The sequence below is a fragment of the Balaenoptera physalus genome (assembly GCF_965194825.1).
Source record: "Balaenoptera physalus genome assembly, chromosome: 21".
In the NCBI taxonomy this organism is placed as follows: domain Eukaryota; kingdom Metazoa; phylum Chordata; class Mammalia; order Artiodactyla; family Balaenopteridae; genus Balaenoptera; species Balaenoptera physalus.
In genome coordinates, this window is record NC_138902.1 from 11,702,043 (window position 1) to 11,714,292 (window position 12,250).

At 38.2% G+C, this 12,250-nt stretch overlaps 1 protein-coding gene across 1 annotated transcript in view; it reads left to right on the plus strand.

The window, feature by feature from the left end:
• KAT6A (lysine acetyltransferase 6A) overlaps positions 1–12,250 on the plus strand; it is a 108,759-nt gene that overhangs the window by 64,768 nt on the left and 31,741 nt on the right. The window contains exon 8 of the mRNA XM_082444303.1: positions 1,628–1,746. Coding sequence (XP_082300429.1) covers positions 1,628–1,746 — 119 coding nt within the window. The remainder of the gene's footprint in view (positions 1–1,627; positions 1,747–12,250) is intronic.

The window sequence follows — 12,250 nt, forward strand, 5'->3', positions numbered from 1 at the left end:
ATGGGCTCTTGGATCACAGGGCTGAGTCTGTAGTGTCTCATGTGCTGCAAGGACTTCCTTAACTTTTATTTCCTTCCCCACAGTGTCCCATTGGTGATTGTATTCACCACTTCATCATTCCTGCTTATATCAATGATTGATTGGTCCACTGCAGGAGAGAAAAGTCCTCATCCTTGTCAGGTCCCCCCTTTTATGCTGTATTGATTGGCTTTTCACCTGAGTGGCAATCAACTAACTACAGTTTAAGCATTTAAGTACTTTTCATGTCTTTATCAGCCATGTAGACTGTAGATAAGCTCCACTCTGAGTACATTTATCTAAGAAAATATGCAAGCCATTTAGGTTGGATTTAGGAAGGAATCTCTTAAAGCAGATCGTGATAAAAGGCGTTTTTGAATTAACCATTTCACTGGCGGTGGATTATTAGAAGAATCTACTGGAAAGTGTTAGAAATTATTAGAGCAAATGTATAAAGTATATGGAGAACCAATATTGAGCTTTAGGCATTGGTATGAGCTTTTGCTTTAATTGGCTCTGTCATTTTCTTTATGAATTGTAGAGTTTAAGAAGCAATCTGCACCATCTGATACAATGCTGCGGAATACTGTGCTAGATCTGTGCCTGCATCCGTCTGTGTCATGCACTAGGGGGCATTAAAGGCACAGAATATCTTCAGATTATATATGTATTTTTCAGTTTAGGAATATTGTCAAGAGTGAGTCCTTGTCCTTCCTCTTACACTAAATGAGTAACTGTATGTGCAATTGATTTTTAAAAGAGAACTGTCTGTCACTAATGGGTTTTTTTCAGCCATACTCATACAGAGAGGAAGTGAGACCAAATCAGTGTCATCTTCAAATGCAAAGGATAGTGATCTACTTAATCCCCCAATGCTCCTTTCACTCATTTCTTTACCCATTTGAGGAAGGTGCATCATTTAGTGTATGCTTATAATAATTTGTCATACTTACCCAGAGGATTACCATCTGTGATACTCAGGCTTTGGAGTTTGTGCTTTAAAAGGGTACCCAGAATGTGAGGGGAGTTGGTAGTACTTGGCATCAGTTAAAGTAGCTATTTGAAATACATCTTTTTGTTGAGATAAGAATGTATTGGCCTTATGAAGATTGCAGAATCATTGAGAATTTTAAAAGGAGCAAAATTTCCTTGTTTTGCTCTGAAGTGATGAAAATTATGTCTTGCTATAACATAAACTTCTTCCATGCTACCAAAGAATGAAGAAGCAATATTTGCATGTTGACATGTTAAACTCATATTAAAAGTTTTATATTCATGTTATTTCAAAATAGACTTCATACTTCTTAGACCGTTTTCCTGTTCTACTTTTATATGTATGTATGTATATACTGAAGTATCTCTTTTAATGAAGTTTAAATTTAGTTATTTAGTTAATATTTTTAAGCAGCTTTAAGTCAATTCAGGGTTTTCATTATAAGGCAGATATAATATGTACATATTGTTTATTGACTAGTATCTTTCTGGGAGTCAATTTAATGTTATCCTCTTCTCTTTTATATAAATAATATTAAGACTTTTGAAATTTGTTCTAGTTCATGTGCTAAACTGAAGGTAGCATTAATAACGTGAGCCCTTTCTTAATGTGCAGACAATCAGGATGGCTGGGACGGCAAACAAGAAAGTGAGGAACGGCTTTTTGGGAGCCAGGAAATCATGACTGAGAAAGATATGGAATTATTTCGTGATATCCAAGAACAAGCACTGCAGGTAAAGTTGAATATTCAGATGGGAAACAGAGGATTAATTATTTTGTGGGTAAAGCAGTAATAGCAATTTATTTATCCATCTGATCTGCGAATAGATGTGGTTTGTGCGTGTGCATAGTTTGCTGGTTAAGGTGTTCTTTTCAAACCCATGAAAACTGCTTTGGTTTTGCAGATAAACACATTGCTTTGACTACCAGTATCAAATGAGCTTGGTTTATTTATCAATATTTTCTGTCTTATGTATGAAGAAGAGTTTAGGATTTTACCAACAAACAAAAACCAAGCCTCTCTCAAGTGATAAAACACATACTCATTAATTCAGGAAATATTTATTAAATGCTTCTGCCTTAATCCTTTGTTAACACGTAGCAAGATAATAAATGTACAGACACAGAACCTACTTATGTGCCAGATGCTAGAGATGCCAAGGTAAATAAAATGACAGGATTCATTCTCTAGCCAGGAGAGACTTGTAAATAGATAATTTCCTTAATGTGAAAGTTTAATTATAGAATACATGGAATTTGGGGAGTATGGGAGGCAAGTATGTACTTCTGTCTGGGGAGGTCAGAGAAGGATTCATTGAGGGGAAATACTACTTGAGGTGGTCTTAAGAATGTATAGGAGTTTATCAGGATGACAAGGAATGGGGTCCCATATAATTAGAAGGAACAGAAGTGTGAAGATTTGAAAATGGGGGAAAATGTGAAGAACATAGGGTGTAGATAATGGCAGGAGAACAGATTGGAAGAGTGCAGGGGTAAATCATAAAGGCTCTTTTGGATTGTGTTTATCTTTGTCTTTTCCTTCTTTGCCACCAACTCAGTGTGTAAGCCAAGTTGAGTTGTGTCTCTTTTCTTGAAATTAAGAATTTATAAGGCTGATGCTGGGGATTCCTGTTGCGTAGGTGAAACTCTTTGGATTAAGAGACCCATTAGTGAATAGATTGTTATGTAGAGTATTTTTGAAAAATAAAGACAACAGTATAAATATTCAGCAAACATTTACTCGGCATTTCACCGTCTTATGATTTAACCAGGTATTGGCTTTGAGTCAGGTAGATCTGAGGTCAAACCTTGGTCTTTCATTTACTAACGTCTACTTCAGACAAGTTGCTTAACCTCTGAAGGCATATTCTTTTCCGGACGATAAGTAAAAAAAAAAAAAAAGTGTTATAGGTACTGTAGTAGAAAGTTACGTGATGTGCAGTGGGAATTCAAAGGAGTTCTTCACTTTTTAAGGACCATTTTTTTTTTCCTGAATAAGTTGCAGACATATGCTAATGCTTTTTATTCCTGCTAATTTGTGTGTATTTCCTAAAAACAAGGACGTTCTTATACGTGACCACAGTACAGTCATCGCATCAGGAATTTAACACCAGTGAAGCATGTTACCTAATCTGGAGATTTTAATCAAATTTCACCAGCTGTACCACTAATGTTCTTTATAGCAAAAGGAAAAAAGAGCCTTGTCCTGGTCCACCGTCCAGTCTAGGATCATGTATTTCGTTTACTTGCTGTGTCTCCTTAGTCTCCTTTAACCTGGAACACTTTCTCAGTCTTTATCTTTCACGCCCTTGACATTTTTGACATGTTCAGGTCATTTATTTTGTAGAATGTCTACAGAGGTGACGTGTCCTCGTCAGCGTGTCATACCAGGAGGCACGTAGTAGGTGTTCGTCCTGTTACAAGTGATGTTAACTTGATCACTTGGTTACAATGGTGTCGTGCCTTGTTTCTTCTCTGTGAAATCATTTGCCCTCTGTAATTATTGATATGTATCTTGTGGGAATACACTTTATGTAAATATCCTGTTTCTTATCAAATTTTACCTGCTAGACTTTGCTGGTTGCTTTAGATGGAATTAGATGATTTTCTAATTGCATCATTTATTTTATGTTTATTGATTGGCGTACTGCTGTAAGGAAGAGCCTTTCCTTCTTCCTGTCAGTCTGTCTATCCATCCATCCATCCATCCCTCCCTCTATCCATATGTCTGTCTATCTGTGACTTGTAGATTCTTATTTTATGAGTTATCTTATCATTTGTTGCTATTGATATTTATTTTGATGCTCAGATTGTTCCAGATTTGGGCAGGGGGAACTTCAAGCCGGCCCCTGCATCATTCCGACGTGTCTCTGTCATTTCCTGCCCCCCACAGATTGAGAACATGTATTGTGATTTTAATCTCTACCTCACCCTTAACTTTGGTTTTTTTGTGTGTGTTACTTTCTCCGATTTATTCTATTCATTTGGTGATTTTTAAAATTGAGGTATAATTGACATATAACATTGTATTAATTTCAGGTGTACAACAAAATGATTCAATATTTGTATAGTCCATATTCATATTTACTTTTGGCCACAGCAGTATATCCTAGGCTCTTGTTGTTCTAGCTGTAGATTCAGCCATTTCTCTAAGAATCCCTGGTTCCTTTCATTGGAGAATAGGAGTCAGTGGTAGTTGTGTTCTTTTACTTGCTCAGGCCCAAAGAGGTGTCATCCTTGATTTTTTTTCTGTCTCATGCTCTGTCCATATTCAGTTCACCAGCAAGTCCTGCTGGTTCTACCTTCACAGTATATCCAGAATATGACTACTGCTGTTCCCTCCCCCCTCCGTCTCAGCCTAAGCTGCCCTCGCCTCTGGCTTGGGCTGTTGTAACGTCTCCAGACTCACCTGCCTGCTTCCACTCCTGCTCCTCACCCCGGTCTTTAGTCTATATTCTTTACACAGGGCCCGGAGGAAGTGTTTTGAAACATACCACTCCTCTGCTCAGAAGCCCTCCAGTGTCTTTCAGTCTTGCTTAGAATGTTTAAAAAGGCCCACCGTGACCTTGTGCCTGCCCCCCTCTTCCACGTTGTCCTCCCGCTCTTGTCCTTCTTTGCTCTGCTCCAGCCACAGGCCTCCTTCTCTTCCTCAGACACACCAGGCACCCTTCTGCCTTGGAGCCTTTGCACTTACTGCTCCCCGTCTGGATTGCCCTTCCTCTGGCCCAGACGTCTAGTTGGCTCACTCTGTTTAGGTCTCTGCTCCTGTCACCCATGAGAGAGGCCCTTCCTAAATCCCAAACTGAAATAGCATACATTTATCCCCACTGTATCACTCTGTGTCCCCCTGCCTCCTTGCTTGTCCTATATAGTTCTTATCACTTCCTGAATGTAAATATTTATTTCTAGAATGTAAGTGCCTTGAGAACAGGCACTTTCTTTTTGGTCACTGCTCTTTATACCAAGTACCTGGAATATAGTAAAGACTCAGTAAATATTTGTTTAATGAATGGATGTTTAAATGAAATGTTCTGCTGGGAGGAATGGGCCAGGAGTTGGAATAATAGGAGTGTGAAGAGAAAGATTACTAGGGAGAGTTAAAAGGGGTGCTGAGCCTTGCTGAGACCCAGTGGAGACAATATAAATTTGTATTGACAATAATCTGGCTAATTGTGTGTTTCTTCCAGCATTTTATTAAACTTGTGATTGTCCATGTATGTATCTGGCACCAAAGAAATAACTAGATATTTGAATTCTAATCTGTGCTTATTTTCATTGGCAGTGCACTGAAATTCTGATGATGGTGGTATTTCTGCATGAGGTTCATTCATTTGGAATTCATGTGCCCGGCATGGAACTAGAGCTATAGGCTGAACAAAAAGTCATAGCTTCTGCCTTCATGAAACTTTGCCTCATGAGTGAGACAGATAGTAAACAATCATACAAATAAATCTGTTATTACAAACTGATAAGTAATAGGAAGAAAATAAGAATGCAATGAGAAGTTATAGTAGACACTTCCTGGTCCAGGTGTCTGGGATTCCTCTTTCAGGGTGGTAATAATTTACACAGGGACCTAAAGGTTGAGTGGAAAGTCAGCAAGGCACAGAACTACTAAGAAGAATGTTCCAGACATAGGGGCTGCCTGTGTAAACGTCTTGAGGCATAAAGAAGCTTGGTAAATTTGAGAAACTGAAAGAAGGCCAGTATAACTAGAGTACAGTGAATAAAAGTCACAAAAGATTAAGCTGAAGAGATAAGCTGAGGACATAAGTTAGGATTGGGGTTTTTATTGTAATTGTAGTGGGAAACCATTGAATGATTTTTTTAGAATATTCTTTTCCATTATGGTTTATTATAAGATATTGAATATAGTTTCCTGTGCTATACAGTAGGTCCTTGTTGTTTATCTCTTTTGTATATAGTAGTGTGTATCTGTTATCCCAAACTCCTAATTTATCCCTCCCTGTCCCTTTCCCCTTTGGTAACCATTAGTTCGTTTTCTATGTTTGTGAGTCTATTTTTGTTTTTTAAATAAGTTTCATTTGTATCATTTTTTTTAGATTCTACATATAAGTGATGTCATATGATATTCGTCTTTCTTTGACTTACTTCACTTAGTATGATAATCTCTAGGTCCATCCATGTTGCTACAAATGGCATTATTTCATTCTTTTTTATGGCTGAGTAGTATTCCATTGTATATATCTACCACATCTTTAATCATTGAATGATTTTAGCAAGGAAATAGAAAGATCAGATTTGCATTAATTTTTTTTTTTTTTGGCCACTCTATGAGGAATGGATTGGAATTAGGCAAGAGTCAAAGCCGGGAAACCAATTTAGAGGCTTTTTCAGTGATCCAGATGGAAGAAGATGGTGACTTAGACTAGAGAGGTGGCAGTGGAAATGGGAGAAAAGTGGATGGATTTATAGTGCATTTCAGAGACAGAGTCAGCAGAACTTGGTGGTAGATTCAATGTGCAGTGTAAAGGAGCGGGAGGTTGTCAAGGACAGCTCCCAGGCTCTCTGACCTAATGAAACAGAGAAAGTGGGTTGAAGCCAGTGGGGAGAGTCACTATTGATTAGATTAGATGCTTTTAAATAATAAAAGCATTCATAAACATAACATACAAAGTCATTTTTGAGAGCCTAGATATTCTTTAGTAGAAACTGCTTCAACCTTTGTTCCACAAATTTTGCAGGAAGATTTTATTACAGGGTCTTACGCAGTCTTCATAAGAGATAAATTATAAAGGAGTTAATATAGGAATCCATCCAACCAAAAACCCATCATTTATTAAGTACCTACTTTGGTCTAGAAACTATGCTAGGTGCAGGCGCTATGAATGAGACATTGTTTTTATTTTCATAGAGCTTTTACCGTTTAGTAGGAAACGTACTCACAAAAGCAAATCCAATAGTGATGGCTCATAGTGATGATCTTGAACAATTAAATTTTGTGTGATACATTATCTAATTAAGTTGAGCATTATTGAAATGTTTAGCAAGTGCCCCCCCCCAAAAAGAGTCACCTATTAATTGGTTTTGTTTTGTTTTTGTTTTTTTTTGTTTTTTAATTTCAGGAGAAGGATATAGTTTGCCTGGTACTATGTTCCATCATTATTAGCTAGTCAGTGAACACTTCATGAAAAAGAGCCACCTCTAAAAAGAAAAACAGAAGCATAAGAAATTAGTAGTATAGGCTTTTGTTTGGAATTATATTTCAACAGTGATCTTGTGAGCTTGGAAGAAATGGTTTTTCTTAAAAGATGCATCACCAGAAAGAAGCATTTGTATTCAACTCATTACACTGAAGAGCATAACAGCCTCCTCGAAATATATAGAATGATTTTTACATAAAATATCACCAAATAGCACATTATATTTCGATAGTAATTTTAGTGCTTTCTAATTTTGAAGGATTTGATTGGGTTTTTTTTTGTGGTTCTAGAAAGTTAACAGCATTTTTGAAATCTGTGTGGGCTACTAAAATAATTTTCTTCTTTGCATAAAGAATTGAACAGTTAATTAGAAATGGAATAAACTAGGTTCAACAACTCTCTTCACCCTATGAGGTAAGGATTGTTATCCCTATTTAATTTAATTAAGTAATTAATTTTTTTCCTAGAAAAATGTTTATCTTAGAATTAACAAAACATGCGTGTAAAAGCATTAACATTATATGCCCAATGTCGCAACTACCTAAACAGGCATTCTCAGGCCAGGATGTACTTCAAAACCATCTTAACCTGCCTAGGCTCTGTTCAGGTATTCAGAAACTCCAGGGACTGGGGAGAAGCGGCCCAGGCACAGTATTTAGGAAACACTTTCCAGATGATCTTGTAATTGGGAACTGCTCTAAGATATATGAGCCTGTTAGCTACAACTAGAATAGGAAAGTCAAGGTGCGAAGGCGGTTCTATAACTTTAAGCAGTTAGTTCTCATCCACATTAATTGTCTGAGATTTTTGAAAGTGGTGACAGGTACATAGGTAACCGATGTATAGAGATTGTTTGGCGAATCTTCATCTTCGTTACGTTTTCTGGACAACTGCACACAGATACGGTATGGGACATTCCTTATTCCTTTGGCCCAGCAGCTTTGTTGAGCCTGGTGTCAGCGCGCACATCTGGAGTTCCCATCTCCTTCATGGCAAATTTCCGGATTTCTTTGAGTGCCCGAAGGGCATGCTTCTTGAAACCCACTCCATTTTACACAAGGAAACCGAGACTTTTAGTTGAGTGACTTTCCTGAAGTTATGTAACTATTAATGGTAGAGGTGGATTAGAGCTGGAGCCTGTGTGACTTCCATTTTTGTGCCCCTGATCACAGTAACATCTTGCATTACCCTGTGAAAGATGTTACAGAGGCATCAAAATCATAAAGCCTATACTGAATGCAAGTAGGAAAAGGTAAGATAAACAGCAAACAGTGGCACAGAGTACCAATTGATGTAATTTGTTGCTGTATTAAATGATATGGACTGTTCCATATGTTCACAGTATATACTAGGATTAGTAAGAGTTGGTATGATCTGAGATGGTCACAGAAGAAGCAGGATTTAGGTAAATGAAGAGAATGAGGGCTTACCAGGTAGAGTAAACAACATTAACTTCAGCTTTGAGGAATACAGTGTATATATTGTATTAATACAAGAGACATTGTGATTATTGGTCCATCAGGTCAACAGATATCTGAGGGCCTACTATGTGCAGGTCATACTGTGGCGATGATGTAGAAACACAATAGCTGCCTGTGAAGGTGTTATAACACGGGCAGTCCTTGCTTTGCATGGCGCTGTGCTGATGGGGACACATGCATATCAGAATTGTGTTCATGCTTCATGCACTCTGTAGCGACTGAAATTGGCTCTCAGTTTTGATATGCATAAATTTCAGTTAACATGGTAGCATGCAAAGCAAGGACTGCCTGTAGTTTAGTCTGAGAGGTAAAACTGCATGGAACATTGTTGGGTAATGGTAAAAAAATATATTAAATTACTGGTATAGGGCTGGATTTTAGAGGGCTTTGAAAGCTAGTAAGAGGATGTTAGTTTTAGCGTGCTGGGGTTTTAAGGTATCTCCATGACTGCTTTTTTGTTGCTGGAGTGGACTCCTTGGTACTGCTGAAATTAGGGATGGGAGCAGAGGGCTGTTTTAGTGTCTTAAGGCATTTACCCATTATGAGTCACATATTAAAGGCTGTTTAGATGTATTTTGAGTTCATTCATTTGATGATTTAGCAAAATTTTATTGAGTATTTATTAAGATAGTGGTTAAGAGCCTAGGTATTAGAGACAGCCTGCACAAGTTCAAATCCTGTCTCTGCTGAGTGACCTTGGTCAACCAAGTTACTTAATAGGTTTCTTGAAAGGATTAAATGAATTGATATTTGCAAAGCGCTTAGTGTGTCATTCATGTCATTCGGGGCATTGGCCTTAGGTAGGAGCCTAGACCATTCAGCCATAGCCTTAAGGAAGGGCAGGGTGTATGGCCACAAGGGTAGACATACAGATGTGCCGTGGAAAGCTGCGGAAGCTCTCTTTTGATTGCTTCTTAGAAAGCAAAGGCATTGCTTGAATGTGAAGATGGGGTACAAGGTATTGGAGGCTTGAGGAGAGACAGGAGAAAGTAATGAAATAATCTAGAAGAACAGGAGAGTGAATGGAGTAGGGAAGCATCAAGGGCCCATTGAGGTTAGTGGGTATGAATTATAAATTGAGACTAGTGAGCATGGTTCTGTGTTTTTCTCTAATAGTGTTCAGATATGAGGGTAATAACTTGGATTGTGTTAGAATATTGAATTTAACCAGAGTTGGGGTTTCGGTGAATCAGGAGAAAAGCAAGGAAGTTAAGGATGTATGTAAAGATGAGGTAGTAGAAGACCTTGGAATCTAAGCTGGATAAGGAGAAAAGGAAAGTCTAAGTCCCCATTTCTCCCTCCCCCAGCCCCTGGCAACCACCATTCTACTTTCTGTCTACGAATTTAACTACTCTAGGCAGACCTCACATGAGTGCAATTGTAAAATATTTGTCCTTTTGTGTTGGCCTTATTTTACTTAGCATAATGTCTTCAAGGTTCATCCATGTTGTAATATGTGTCAGAATTTTCTTCCCTTTTAAAGGCTAAATAGTATTCCATTCTGTGTTTGTACCACATCTTTATTATCCCTTTATCCGTCAATGGACACTTGTGTTGCTTCCACCTTTCAACTTATGAATAATGCTGCTATGAACATGGTGTACAAATAATTGTTTGAGTCCTGGCTTTCAGTTCTTTTGGCTGTATTTCCAGAAGTGCAGTTGCTGGTTCATATGATAATTCTGTGTTTAATTTTTTGAGGAACTGCCATACTGTTTTTTTCCGCAGTGGCTGTACCATTTTACGTTCCCACCAGCAATGCTCAAGGGTTCCAATTTCTCCAGATGGTCGCCAACACTTGTTATTTTCTGGTGTTTTGTTTTGTTTTTTATAGTAGCAATCCTAATGGGTGTGAAGTGGTATCTCATTGTGGTTTACCTTTGCATTTCCCTGATGATTAGTGATGTTGAACATCTTTTCATGTACATATTGACCATCTGTATGTATATCTTCTTTAGAGAATGAAAAAAAATTATAACTCATTTTATAGTAAGATCTTAGTTACCCTAATTCAATTGTTGGCAAAACATGATCTGAACTGAGTTTAGACTCTATATATTCTTTACTTACCCCATTGAATGTGACTGTTCATGTGCTTTGCTAAAGAAATGTTAATGTATCTGCTCACGGAGCATTGTCCCAAACCCTACTGAGGCTGTTGAGTTAAGATACATGTAGGCACTGCAGTACTTCTCTAACATGGGGAAAAACTCAGTACTCCAAAGCACATTCTATTCCAAGGGTTTTGGATAAGAGACTGGGGACATGTAGTAGCTTCATTTCTTCAGAAAACTGACTTCCAGTTCAAAGAAACTTACACACAAACTTTTGGAATTCAGAAATTAATTAGTTGAGGACTGCGCATACTTTCTATCTCACCTTGTACCCGGTTGGTCCTTTTCTGTCTTTGTGCTTCACTCTTGATATTCCTGCCCTGGAGTTCTTTACCTCTTAAATTCTCTGATCCTTGCTTCTCTCCCCTCCCCCCATCTATAAAGCAGGCATGTTGTTTCCTACTTTGAGGAATGGATTGTGGGGAATAAATGAGATGACAGTGCGAGGTGCAGAGACTGCACAGTAGGTGCCGCACACATGCTGAGTCTCTTTACTCCTTAAGGTCATGCTCTCTCCACTTGGCAGCATGTGAACTCATTCTTATGTATCTCTTTCATCAGGTAACTTTTAATCCCTAAGGAACAGAATTATTTTTTATCATAGTTTTTATGGGAAAATGTTCAAATACCAGAAAGACGTGTCCTCTCCCCACAGTTCACATTCTCATGCTGATACTAAGGGTACAGTCCTACCCTCCACTCCCACCCCAAAATGTCATTTCCCACAGGGAATGGAGAAGGAAGTTCTGGCAGAGGGAGGGGTCAGGGCTGCATCTACATCAGTCGTAACTTCTGTTCTGTCCCAGATCTAGACTTGGGGGTCTCTGTGTGCAAGAGCGATCTCTGTGTTGGAAATATATATTAGTCATTTGACAGAAGTGGAGTTTTTGCAGAAGAATACAGTCTTTTCTCATAAATTGCTGGTAATAAAAGTTTTATTTTCTAGAATAGGCATATTTAAAGTTACCTTTTGATTTAGCCCAAGGTTTACTAGTGCATTTAGTGCCCCCCCTTACTTTCTTAGATTAAAAAGTCCATTCTGGCCCAGAATATATGTTATGTTTTAATGATTTTGGCGTATTCAAATGAGAAGGAGGGCACAGAGTGGCAGAACCTGAGTTAAAAGTTTAAAAAAATGTTGTGCCCTTGATTATATTAGATATCTGCTACTTTGAAAGCTGCATGTTTAATGAAATTTTGACTGAAATTTAAAAATAAAATGACTTAGTAAAGATAACCTTGTAATTCAGATTTGACAATTTGAATTTGGCAAGGACTAGGTTAATGAGTGGTGTAGATGCAGCTGTTACTTCCTCACTGCACAGAGCCTTTGTTAATTTCCAGACCTTGGTAAAGGGAAACACACTGGCTCAGAGGCTTCTTTCCCAAGGGAGCTGGAGGTCGTGGAACCCTGTGGCTGTTCGCATCTCACGGTGCAGGAAGGTGAGGGCTGCGAAGGCAGAGAAGGTCTGCTCTGAG